We start from the raw sequence: 13,095 nt of genomic DNA, 5'->3' as shown, positions 1-13,095 counted from the left end.
AAACACGTATTTATTTACACAGCCCCAGGGCACCTGGGTGGCTCAGCTGGTTGAGCATCCGACTTCAGTTCAGGTCATGATCTCACGGTTCGTGGGTTCGAGCCCCACGTCGGGCTCTATGCAGACCGCTAGCTCAGAGCCGGGAGCCTCCTTCAGATTCTGTGTCTCTTTCTCTCTCTGCCCCTCCCCTGTTCATGCTCTGTCTCTCTCTGTCTCTTAAAAATAAGTAAATGCAAAAAAAAAAAATGTATTTACACAGCCCCGTATCCCTAAACGCAAGAGACCATTACGTACAGCAAGGCTCCCCCTATAAGAGGGAATGTGTGCGCAGGGCCGACTTTGACGCCGTTTTCAATACTAGAGGCACTACATGCAGTTGCAACGTTAACTGCAAGGAACCAGGAGGTGGCACCCCTGGATTTATTACAGATGTCGGTGGTACTCTATCGCGACAATGACGTTAAATACGTTCTGTTCTATGAAGACACAGAAAGGAAAGACTTCTCTACATCGGCTAAGTGTTCACGGACAACGTGCACAAAATCAAGGCCTACGTACAGGAAGTGCTTCTCTTAAAGACCAAAGCTTCCTACTCGGGAAGTGGCCGGTCGGGACGACAGGGAAGCAGGCGCTCAGCAGCCGTGCGGGCTCTGCGTGGGAGGCCGGGGTCAGCCACATTCGGATGCAGCCTCCCCTTCCTTCTTTCATGGTCTTGCCTGCAAATGAGCCACAGAGCTGCAGAGAGCTTGGGCTCCCTCCGCCAGGCTACGAGCACTGGCCATCCTGGGGGGCGACATCTGTGGGCCCCTCTGATGGGGGTGCTCAGGCACCCCCATAGAGGGCTCACTCGGCAGCTTCAACAGCAGGGGGAGGCTGCTGGGCATACCTGAGAGCCACTGGGCCCAGGAGGACCGGGGGGCAAGGGGGCAAAGTCGGGTAGTCAGCTGGTGGGTGGTGCTGGCCTAAGAAGAAGACTCTCTTGCTGTCACCCAGGAGCCTAGACACACCTGGCACCTCCCAGGGTCCCTGCTAGCACAAACAAGGCACTCTGGGCTGCTTCTAGTATGTTCTTTATAAGGGCTACGATCTTCCAGCATGTCCTCGATGTGGGTTGACAGTGTTCTCTGCCTCTCCCACTCTCACAGGTGGCCACCTACACTCGCCCTTGTTATAAACCAAACCCTGCTGTGGCAGTTTGGGGGCTGGGGAGATGACCGGTCAGAGTGCTGCTGAGGGACAAACCTGCCTGGGTGCCCCCACACACCCTGGCCCGTGGGACAACCTGTATGCTCTCCCGCACCAGGTGTACCGACAAACTCCCCTCCGTGTCAAATTTATGTAAGACGTTCTTATCCCACTGCCTGTCCTCAAAGAGTGTTCTCTCCTTCCCATGTGGATTGCTGCAAAATTTTACACAAACTAAAATACACACACACACATACACACTTTTCCAGCAATGCTTAGTGTATACCAAAACAGCATTAACCTGGAGGTTTTCCAATGTCAGGGCTTTCAGTGAAGGAAGTGCTATCAGAAGATTCTAGAACGCAGCCACCCACCCCAGGTTGTTTCCCTCTTATAGGATAATGTAAGCACTTTGCTGTGGACTGGTGGCTCTCTGACTCCAGTGGGGACCAGAGTCACCTGGCAGCTGGTTAAAACAAACTGATGGACCCGCCCCACCAGAATCCGTATCTCTAACAACTTCCGGGGTGACGCCAATGCTGCTGGCCCGGGACCACGGCTCGAGACACACAGTAACAGATTAGGAAGAATTTCTTTTCTGAAAAATGTCACCCTCACGTTTGTACCACAGCAGGATGGAGCGAAAGTGTTACCTCCCTCTCCCCTCAAATCTGGACTTCTCTTCCCGGGTAACGGCTGCCATCGCAGTGCCCTGGGCCATGCCTAGACACCTGCCACCAGCACGTACTAGCGGAAGATAACTTCCACACACACTGTCCTCGTTTCAGAAGAAACTGGAAATTCATCCGGTAGCTCTTACCATGAAAGTCTTCCCGATGCCTAAGACCACGTATCCTTGGGTGTTGTTCAGCGGGTTAAGATCAAACACAAACCCACTGTTCGGGTCCCTTATAGAACAGGCCTGCAAGAATAACGGGGGAAAGGGATGCGTTCAAACCGATTCCGCAAGAACACGGCCAACACCAAGCGCCCTCGCCAACCTGCACGGCCAGGCCTCACAGAGCATGTGCTTCTCCACTGACCTCAAACCCCTGTAGGAAAGCAGCCCCTTGAGATGCGTCCCTGCAGTGTGCCCAGGTGTGATACCGAGCTGAGAAATAGTGCATGTCCCTGAAAGCTCTTAAGGCTACGATAGCTACCTAAATAAGGAGACCAAAGCTGACCCTCGAGGGAAAAGTTAGTTGGAAACCATAAGCAACCCATAAGTAATTATGGGCAAGAACACAGGCCAAGGCCAAGGCCAAAAAGCAAGAAAAGCCAGGACGGCAAGAGGCACATAGAAGCAATGGCAGTTAACAGGGCTGAGTTCGGAGCCTGACAACTTTGAGCATCACAATGAAACAGACGAGCCAGATCCTGCAGGTGACGGGGCCCTGCAATGTCTTAGATGCTAGAGTGAAAAACCCCCACATCTCTGCAGCAAGGGAGCGCAGCGGGATGTCACTGCAACACGGAAGGGACAGTAGAATGAAGAAAAGGGAACAAATCTATAGTAATCGGGGGGTACAGCCCAGGGTCTGGTTCTTAGCCCAGCATCTGGGAGCCAGGGCTAGGGGAGCACGATGCAGGGGGGACTCCAGATCCCTGTGCCATGGTGCAGGAAACGGAGGAGCCAGGAACAGATCTGCAAGCATGAGGCAAGGGGTGAGCGCAGAGCGGGGGCAGCACAGCGAGATGCCCCAGGACCCACACGTACCTGTTCTGTGTCTGTCATTATCTGGATGGGACAGGCGGCCTCTGTATTCCACAGGAAAGTGACCACGCACTCCCAACTGAGAGAAAATATGGGGTGGGTGTTCTGAAAGGTTAAATGCAGGGTAACAGTCAGTATAAGGAGATGGAACTCGATCTCACCGAGAGAATACTGGACTAGCACACAGAAATAACTAAAATCCACTGAACGTTTCATTACGTGTCAATGAGAGACCAGGCGCCTAATAACAATTTCACGGCCTGTTGTTCCCACTAAGGAGGTGCCACGTCTTGGGCTTGAATGTCAAGAAAGTGATCTGAGGTCACGTGGCGGTGGACGGCAGAATTGGGGTCCAGAGTCGGGTTTGAGTCCACGTTTTTGAGAGACGCTCCACACCAAGAGTACGGAAAGTAAGAAGGCAGACACGAAAGACCACGGCACGTGATGTTTAACCAACGTAAGCTCCGAACGAGGGACCAAGGGTACAGAGCTGCGGGGAAGGGACACAGGGAGCCTCTTGGGCGCTGTGAGCACTGCCGCTGTGTGGGGCCCGGCTGCGCAGTCCTGCTCAGCGGGTGCGTTCCCCTGGCGGCCCAAACGTACAGCGAGTGCACTGTCCTGGGTGTGTTTCGGTGAAAAGTGGCCCAAACGTGCGCCGTACCGCCCCCTGGGGGAGCTCGACCTCATTGCAGGCAGCGGCAGCTCCCGCCACAGTGTTTACCGCTGCGCTGTTTCACGAGTCTTTCACACCCGAGCCTCACAGTGAGCCCGGGAGCCAGGTTCTGTAACCGCCCACCATCCACACACAGGTGAGCAGAGGCACGGAGCGTCAAGACGCCTTCCCAGGCTCACAGGAGGACACGCCTGACAGCAAGCCCACACGTGAGCCACCCAGCGCTCTGGCCTCATCTCCAACAGGCAAACAAAAACACATCTATAAACGCCTAAACTAAAAACCAAACAAACAAAAAACCACCTCCGTCCCGGGGCCCCTGGGTGGCTCCGGTGGCTAAGTGTCCGACTCTTGGTTTCAATTCAGGTTCATGGGTTTGAGCCCTGTGTTGGGCTCTGTGCTGACAGTGCGGAGCCTGCTTGGCATGCTCTCTCTGCTCCCCCCCAAATTGAATTGTTTTAAAAATCCTTTAAAAAAACACACACCCACCCCTGCTGCGTCACACTGTGGTTGTGAAAAGCAGCTGCTTTAACCGTGGAAGTTCCGAAAGTTCTGTGGCTCGCAGAACTCTGTGACGTGACTCCGTTCACGGCCTCTGGGGTGCACGGTGCGTACCAAGCCCCACACGAGTATTCAGAGATACAGTGACGACGCGGGGCTGCTCTACGGACCACAGAACACTGTCCACAGGGGGTGTCACAGGAAAGCGGAAAATCTAAGGATCCCAGAGAACCTTCTGGAATAGTCCAGTATCTCCATGGCATCAAGGAAGCAGAGTGGGCAGGGCTCCAAGGAGGGGACGCAGACATGCCCAGGAGGTGGCGAGGGCTGGGCTGGGCAGCCTCGAGTTCTTCCTGAGACTGAGGGAGAAAACCCGCAAACCCAACCCCTGGCTGTTAATCAAGGGACAAGTTCAATCACGGGGCGTCTTGCACCACGTGGGTGCTCATCCAGCTAGGAATTTCATTCCCTTATCAGAGACCCCTCCTTGACCTCTAACGAAATCATCTCTTGGAAAAAATCAGCTGTTGGCAAGTGACACAGAGAACCTGGGGGTCTGCGAGGCAAGGGGGCGTGTGTGACAAAGTCCACCAGGTCACTAAGGACCAAAGACGCATTGCTGTTCCAGAGAAGCTACAGGAAGCCAGAACAGACACTTAAAATGTGTACCTGACCCTTTATTTGATAATAAACATGAATTCTATTATCTCCACTGTGCAGTCATCTAAGACCTCGAACAGTTATTCAAAGAACATGTGACCCAGATATAAATGTAAAACCGCAGGTAAAAAAAAGCAATTGGATTTGGGATAGCCAAGTTCCGGGAGGAGAGCCAGGGACAGTGGCGTGTAACATCGTGTGTGTTATCTGATGCCCCCAGACTGATATCTAAAGACGATTCAAACGGTACATTTTATGCTATATATATTTACCAACATTTCTTTTTTTTTTTTTTTGGAAAAACAATTGGGACTTTACATAACGACCCCAAGGCATATTTATTTGGAGTTTCTCTTCTGTTCTGCCCTGGCTAAGGAACTCAGGGCCGCTTTCTCTACTTCCTACCCTTAATTTTGCATCCTGGATTGGCCCAGGTAACACACACAATGTGTGTCATTCATCTGTGGATCTGAGCAGCACCCGGCCCCGGCTTCCTCCTCCATGAACACTGGGGGTTTGGGCAAAACTGTCTCGAAGACCCATCATGGGACCGGGAATCTCAGATCACCAGCTGACAAGAAGTAAGGGACAGAATGGTGTCTACACGAGCCAGAAAGAAAACCCCACCCCCAGACTTGTTTATCTCCGCAAGAGACACATTGGCTGGTGCTCAGCCACAAAAGAACCCAAAGGCAACGCTCAGCGCCTTACCAGGCTGCCCCTGGAACAGACGAGATGGATCCTGGTGGTGTAGGTGGTGAGCCTCCCGTCGCTGGTGGTGCACGCTGAGCCGTTCACGTACTCTATAAGGAGGCTGCCACTGTCCTCCACCATGGGGCCCGTCTTTGCGACGCCCAAGTTACTGATGGAGACAGTCTCAGAAAAGGAACCCTGCAAACAAATGTGTCTATTAGGTCTGCGCTCCAAAGTGAACACAAGACTTTGTTGCTGGTACGTGTGGTTGTTGTGATCCACGAGGTTGCCGCAGACACTGAACCCTCTTTCCAAGGGGATCGTGCACCTATTCGTACATGTACCCCACGGAGATGATGGTCCCAAGTCCTGAACGCGACTCACGCTGGCAGATTCTATTGTCCTCATGTGACAAAAGGGGAAGGGAGGTTCGCACGTGCCAAGTGCCTTGTCTGAGGCCTCCCTGCTAACAGGCATCCAAGGCAGGACTCAACCCCTGTCCTCTGGCCCAGAACCAGAAGCTTCTGCCCCCCAGCCTCCCCCCCCAGCCCCTCACACTCCACTCCACAGGAGAGCCGACAGGAGATGGCGGAGTTTTGCCCGGTTCCCCCTCAGCTGGGAACGTGCAGCCGGGCCACGGCGCACACATCCTCGGGTGACCGGAAGCACGGCCGGATTTGAGTCTGGGCCACAAATCCGTGCTAGCAAGTGAGTGAATCTCAAACACAGAACCCGGGAACGAGGAGGACCGACTATCCCCTGAAGTCACCGCTCCTACAAGGAGCGTGCGTGCGTGCACACACGCACACACATGCACACGTGAATACACAGCAGGGAACTTCACTCCTGACCACCAGAGTGCGCTCGCCAGCTTCCTGGAAAACCCCTCCAGGTGGCTGCATTGCACATGCCAGTAAAGTCCATTCCCGACGTGCTAGTTTTGAGGAAGCACACGTCCGTCTTTATCCCACGAGTCGCCATGCATGAGGGGCACAGGGAAATGTGCTGGCACTCCGGCAGGAGCTGCGTTCAATCCATGCAGCGCAGCCTGGCGCCCCGCGTGGATCTGCTGGGCCACGGCAGCTCTCCCGAGCCAGGCTCCCCCTCGTGAACTTGCGAAGCAAGACCATTCTTTACAGACGTCTCACGGCCTCAAAGACACTTCTGAACTGGGGCGAGACATACCATGAGGAGCGTCCTCGGCCCTGTAGTGTGACCAGAGGTCACAAGCACCGGGCATTCCATTCAGTTCTAAATCGGAACAACGACTCAAGTGCGACCACGTGGGTGGGAGGCAGATGAGTTTACACCGGGGCCCCACTCCTGCTCACGGGGCTTCGCTTCAACAGCCAGGCCTCCTTTGATCTGGAAGTCCCAAAATAGCCGCCTCCGCCCACTGAGTCATGTGCTGGCGGCAGGGCTAGGGGGTGAGGGGCGGGGTGAGGGATGAGATTACTGGAAAAGGCGGGCTCACCTGGTCGTTCTTGTATTTCATCTGGCAAGCCGCCGCGTAGCGATCGCAGCCCGGCACTGGGTTCAGGGGCCGACACACGTTGAGGTAGTACTTCCGCCACGTGCTGCGCTCGCCCGCGTTGTCCATGGCATACCAGTTTCCTCCGCGACCACCCTCGGATTTTGCCAGGCTAAAATTCCCAAGCAAAACGCATGCTCATAATACTAACAGATTTCAGTCTGACAATTCATTCCTGAGTAGGTGAGGACACACAGAATGAAAGCAGCCCTACCCATCCAGCTACGGAGTTAGCTCACCGTGACTCATCACACCCACGAGCATGTCGACTTTCACTAGGCTCGGTACGCGGCAGGCCGTGGGGTGCCCTCACCCCCAGCACCGACGGTCCCTGTTTCAAAGCACGACCACGCAGCTGCAGACTGAAGCTTTGCCATGGCATGGAGCGGTGTGTGTCACAAGGGCTACCACGCCACTGTTAGAATCTGTTCTGTTTAAAACTCTCCATCTTGGTCCGGTACCCCCACACACTTACTGGACTCCCCACTATCAACTCAGCTACATGCTCACCAGCAAAGCCTAAGCCAGCAGCCTAGCACTACGCTGTACCGGGCCAGGGCCAGGGCCAAGGCCAAGGCCAGGCTGACGCTGGCCTCACCTGGAGAGATCATACTGCTCCAGTGTGGAGGGGTCGGTCACCACACACTCCAGGGGCTCCTCCGGGCAGGCGTAACTGGTGTACCACCGGAAGTTGTAGGTAGAGTTGTCCTCCTCCTGATCACAGGACAAGGAGAGAAATGGAATGGCAAAGAGAAAGGGGAAGGTCACGCCAAGCCAGCACTTAAAAAATGACGGGCACATGTTGTCAGTAAGAACTACAGGAGAGACAGTCTACTGAGTCCGTCTATGTTTATCTTATTAACATGAAGATTGACCAGTAATAAATTAAGATGGAAATCTAGCCTCTGCTAAGTGGCATGGACGGACGATTTTTGATGCAATTTTATCCCCAAAACCAACAGGGTGGTAGGTTACCACCGAGGCACACGGCCCACTGGATAAAATAGCTAAGAAAATGAATACTGCCTAGATACCCTGGCAAACCTAAAAAGATTAATTAGGGGCGCCTAGGTGGCTCAGTCGGCTAAGCAACTGACTCCAGCTCAGGTCATGATCTCACAGTTCGTGGGTTCGAGCCCCACATCGGGTTCTGTGTTGACAGCTCAGAGCCTGGAGCCTGCTTCGGATTCTGTGTCTCCCTCTCTCTCTCTGTGCCTCTCCCCTGATCACACTGTCCCTCTCTGTCTCTCAAAAATAAATAAATGTTAAAAAAAATAATTAAAATCACAGGAGACGATGATCTGACCAGGACACCAGACTAATACCAGCTCGGCTTCTAAGTAAGGGGCTCAGGACAGGCTCCTGTGTAAGCGCCAGGGAGCCAGACAAGTTGATGGTCCACCCCAGGAACGCCCAGAGCTCACACCTCACCCGTGGTCACAGCCTCTTCTCCCTCCAGGAAAGTCACCAGCCCCATCCACCAGCTGTCTCCCTTCCCCCACTCCGACGGGACGGCCGCTCCCTCTTGGCTCTCCTCTGTGATGGACGCCCACACACCACACCGGTCCTACCTGATATTCAGGGAGACCGACTCCAGCATCTCGGTCACAGAGGAAGGTGATCAACGTGGCTCTCGGCGTGTGCTTCTCGTTGTTATAGGGCGTGCCGTCCCTATAGTTCAACTGGATCATCCCATCATAATATGAAAGTTTAGCATTGCTCAGTCCCAAGTTCCAAGCTTTGCGATCACTAAAACGAGCAATAATGGTCTCTCAGAAAGGACAGCAAGGCCCGAAACACTGCGGTGCCGCGACACTGACGGAAGGGCCGCCGACCAGGGTGGTGGGGGCAATGTCCAGCCTCCAGGGCTGCAGGTCACCAGGGTCTGCAGTGGGGAAGCGCAGCCCCACCCCCTCCCCGGGACCCAAGGCCACACTCAGCATGCCTGGTGCTAGTCCAACAGCCTCGCCTGAACCCCTACCACGCGGAGCAGAGAAGTGCATGCGTAACTCTCTCACAACCCAGAACCGCAAGCTCCACAGAAGGGGTTACGTAGATTCCGAGGTGCGGCCTGCCCCTCCTCGTCCAGGACATTCAACTCCCAGCATCCTCCGGTTCTCAGGCCAGGGCTGCTCAGCAGTTACCTCTCCTTGCATGGCAACGACGTCCACAGGGGACACAACTATCCCTGAATGTTAGCGCAAGATACCTAAGGCAAACCCCTAACTAAACATAGTTATACTTACCTTTTTGACACCTGACAGGCTCCGGACCCCGGCTGGCAGGGACTCACAGACACTGCGCCACAAACGTTTATGTAAAAGTCGTACTTCTCAGTCTCGACTTTATAGGCACCGTTCTTCTTTGTAAGAGGTGATAAATCAAAAGAAAACCCTAGGAAGAGTAAAAACATTGCCAACGTGTAAGGTCAGTTGAACCACAGTCCAGAACGGTGTCCCCAAGCCTGTGGCTCCAAAGAAAAGTCTTCCCAGGAACCGTCTGGGGGCGGAAAAGATGCTTTCCCCACCAGGCCCCTGGAGCTGCCCTTACGGACATTTCCCCTGGACATGGTTTCACTGCCACCGAGCCCCTTTTACCGCATTAACCTAAAAACCCTATTCGAAGCCCCCCGAGATGCTGGCTGAACGAACAACCAGTGCATTCGCAGCAGGATGGCCACAGCTCAGTGACCCTCCTGAAAGGTCTAAGCAAGGTAGGTTTCTGGGCCATAAAACTTTTGCGAAAAGCCTTTTCAAACACGATTCTTTTCTTGGGATCTTCAAGTTTTGCACTCAGCAAACCTACCCCCACCATGACCTAAGAGGTAGGTTTTTCACAATCAGACGTCCAATTTTAAGAATTTGGGTGAAACAGCATTAATGTAACTCTGAAGCAGGTTATCTCTAAAACTCTCATAGAAAATATTTAAGGAAGGGGCGCCTGGGTGGCTCAGTCAGTTAAGCGTCCGACTTCAGCTCAGGTCATGATCTTGCAATTTGAGTTCGAGCCCCATGTCGGGCTCTGTGCTGACAGCTCAGAGCCTGGAGCCTGCTTCAGAATGTGTCTCCCTCTCTCTCTGCCCCTCCAAACTCACGCTCTCTCTCTCAAAAATAAACTTAAAAAGGCACTACGCGGGCACACGCACCTGCCTGGGAATCAAAGACCGTGCAGTTCTCGCCCTCCGTCTTGGACAGCACGCAGGCAGCGGCCGTGTGCCACTCAAACTCATAGAAGCAGCCGCCGTCCCCAGAGGTTCTCAACACCGGAGCACTTTCTAGATCGCCTGCCAACAAGGTGGAAGAACGTATCACTGATTGCTCCTAATCTAAAAGCAGTCCTGCAAACACTGTGGTTCTGCTGACTTGAGGCTCTGAGAGTGGTCAAACCTAGAGAGGCGGAAAGAAGGGGGGCTGCCAGAGGCTGGGGCAGGCGGTGGGCGTTAGTGGGGGGGGGGGGCGAGTTCATTCAGGAAGATAAAAAGGTTCTGGAGATGGATGACGGTGATGGCCACACAACACTGAAAGTCCTTCGTGCCACTGGACTGCACACTTTAAAAAATGTTAAAGGTGCCTGGGTGGCTCAGTCAGTTAAACGTCTGCCTTCAGCTCAGGTCATCGCACAGCTCGTGGGTTCGAGCCCCGCGCCAGGCTCTGTGCTGACAGCTCAGAGCCTGGAACCGGCTTCAGATTCTGTGCCTCCCTCTCTGCCCCCACCCCCCTAGCTCATGCTCTGTGTGTGTCTCTCTCTCAAAAAATAAACGTTAAAAAAATTTTTTTTTAACTTTAAGAAGCTGAATTTCACGTCATGTGTTTCTGACTATGGTTTCTTTAAAATGGTAAATTTCATATTATGTCTATTTTACCACATTAAAAAAAAAACACTCCAAACCAAAAAATAGTCCTTGCCCTTGACCTTATCCCACAGCTGGGCACTTATCCAAAGAAAATATTTCAGCAGGAGGTGGACAAGGGATATGCAACAGCACAATCACCCACGCTGGAAACATGCTATTAATCCAACAACAGGGGAAATGTTTAAAAATAGTTAAGACCGAACCATTATCGAGGAAGTCCCTAAAACCTAGTACTGTAAACTGTGGGATACAGGAGAGCATTCACCAGATACATGCTTTAAGGAACGTATCAGAAAATGCACGACTATATACAGGTTGGGAGCCTGTGAGAACAGTGTAAACTGTAAACAAAGGGAAGCGAAGCAGGCATTGTGTTTCAAGGGAGGGCTCACGGACACCACGGGAACCTCTTCCGGCTCGCCCCCTTCCCGGAAGTTTAGTAGCCAGCACGGAGACCTGCTATCAGTCCTCAGGAAAGAGGAAGCTGAGCTGGGACTCATAACTCATTTGGAAAACTGCAACCCTACTCTCTCGACACCATATGGTTTCTCCATTTCTGGGCTGGATTTGGGTGGGGGAGGGGGATCAAATCTAACAGACCACGCACCAGAGGTCCTAGAACCTGAACGCTCAGCACAACCCCTCGCTACCTCCCCTCCAGGCATCGGCCCGAGAGAAACGAGGAACGCAGGCGCACCCGCAGCAAAAGTCACAAAGACGTTTCGCCTTTTCCCTTTTTTTAAATGTCTTACCTGGCTTGCACACGAGTGTTATGTTAGTCGTTATCTTCTTATCGCCACAGTTGTCACCATCTGAATACGAGAGTTGAATGTTTCCTTTCTCTTTTGTGGGAGAAGAAACAAATTTGCCCAGATTTTTAAATCCACTCTTATCTGGGAAAAAGAAAGGGGAAAAAAATACAGGAGACGTGATTAAAAATGATAATGATGCAGACGGAGAGACACAAAAACGTCAGCCAGGAACATGCAAGTGCACCAGGGTCTGCTCCCCAAGCGCACAGCCTGCCTCTGTGGCCAGTGGGTCTTTCTTGAGTGACAGGTTCGGCCAGGCAATGGCGGCCACACTGGGGATGCCAAGCCCACCTTTGGGCTGAGCAGGAAAAGTGCAGTCATGACACAAAACGTGCCCTGGGGGCAGGCGAGGCGGACAGCAAGCTTCCGTGTCACACCATCCCAGGAAGTAAACACTGTCCCCCTGTTTTCAGGGCCTCAGCCCCCCGAGACACGAGGCCTTTTGGAAGCACAGCCAAGAGACCAGAGTTTGTCCCATGACCAAGGCGGAAACGAACGGACCGTGTTCAGCAAGCCCGGCCGGGGATGGCTCCGTTCTGGGTCCAGCTGACTCCAACTAGGAAGCACCACAAGGGCCCCTAGTCCTTTAAACAGTGGCATGAGCACACTGGGACCTGCCCCCAAAGACGCATCACCGATTCTGGGAGCTGGCAGAATTCCGAAAACCCAGCCCGAGTTCACGATTCCGTATCATGATCACGCTCCCTGCCTCTCACCTTGGAGGTGAGTGTGCGAACATCTGTATCAAACTGTGAAGTCTTGCCTCAGGAAGGCTACGGGGCCGACAAAGCCACTGCAGAAGGAACCCTCAGGACCACAAGCACTCTCGTGTGACGAGCACAGTGAGAGCCCACTTGCCTTAAGCCCTAACTTGTTAACAAGTACAGGCAGACAAGCTGTTAAAAAAAACCCTCAATGGGTTTTACACAAGTCCTGGCAGGGTCATTCCTCACACTGCAAAGTGAAGAGAGAATCAAGTAATGCCCAGTGTGGTTCCTGCCGTTCCCAGTTAGGGTGTCAGCTAACGTCAGGAGGCTCTGGCCAATGTGAGGACTTGGAAGCGCTACGGCTTCTAGAGCACAGCGCGCAGGTACCTACATCGGAATTGTTAACTTCTTTCCTTACCATCCTGTGTACGCTGAACATAAACCACAGGGAGATGTCCTAACTGGCTCCAAACTGGATCGGCCAAATTCTACACGCCTGTAGGGAAACCGCTACCGCGCCCACACCCCGAGCACACTCGCCCACACAGCACACAGCCCACGCCCCCCGCCCCGGGCACACTCACCCACAGAGCACACGGCCCACGCCCCGGGCACACTCGCCCACAGAGCACACGGCCCACACCCCGGGCACACTCACCCACTGAGCACACGGCCCCCGCCCCGGGCACACTCACCCACTGAGCACACGGCCCCCGCCCCGGGCACTCTCACCCACAGAGCACACGGCCCCCACCCCGGGCACACT

The 13,095-nt window shown here is 53.7% G+C and overlaps 1 protein-coding gene across 1 annotated transcript in view; it reads right to left on the bottom strand.

Annotated features, from left to right (window-relative positions):
- The window catches only part of IGF2R (insulin like growth factor 2 receptor), a gene marked incomplete at its 5' end in the record, with an annotated part of 98,190 nt that overhangs the window by 33,152 nt on the left and 51,943 nt on the right, over positions 1-13,095 (bottom strand). Inside the window, 9 exons of the mRNA XM_029943265.1 lie at positions 2,006-2,107; positions 2,903-3,004; positions 5,445-5,624; positions 6,901-7,069; positions 7,556-7,671; positions 8,529-8,706; positions 9,204-9,351; positions 10,103-10,240; positions 11,563-11,703. Coding sequence (XP_029799125.1) covers positions 2,006-2,107; positions 2,903-3,004; positions 5,445-5,624; positions 6,901-7,069; positions 7,556-7,671; positions 8,529-8,706; positions 9,204-9,351; positions 10,103-10,240; positions 11,563-11,703 — 1,274 coding nt within the window. The remainder of the gene's footprint in view (positions 1-2,005; positions 2,108-2,902; positions 3,005-5,444; positions 5,625-6,900; positions 7,070-7,555; positions 7,672-8,528; positions 8,707-9,203; positions 9,352-10,102; positions 10,241-11,562; positions 11,704-13,095) is intronic.

The sequence above is a fragment of the Suricata suricatta genome, chromosome 7, assembly GCF_006229205.1.
Source record: "Suricata suricatta isolate VVHF042 chromosome 7, meerkat_22Aug2017_6uvM2_HiC, whole genome shotgun sequence".
Taxonomy (NCBI): Eukaryota; Metazoa; Chordata; class Mammalia; order Carnivora; family Herpestidae; genus Suricata; species Suricata suricatta.
Note: the sequence above shows the minus strand (reverse complement) of the source record. Positions and strands in the feature narration are given on the sequence as shown.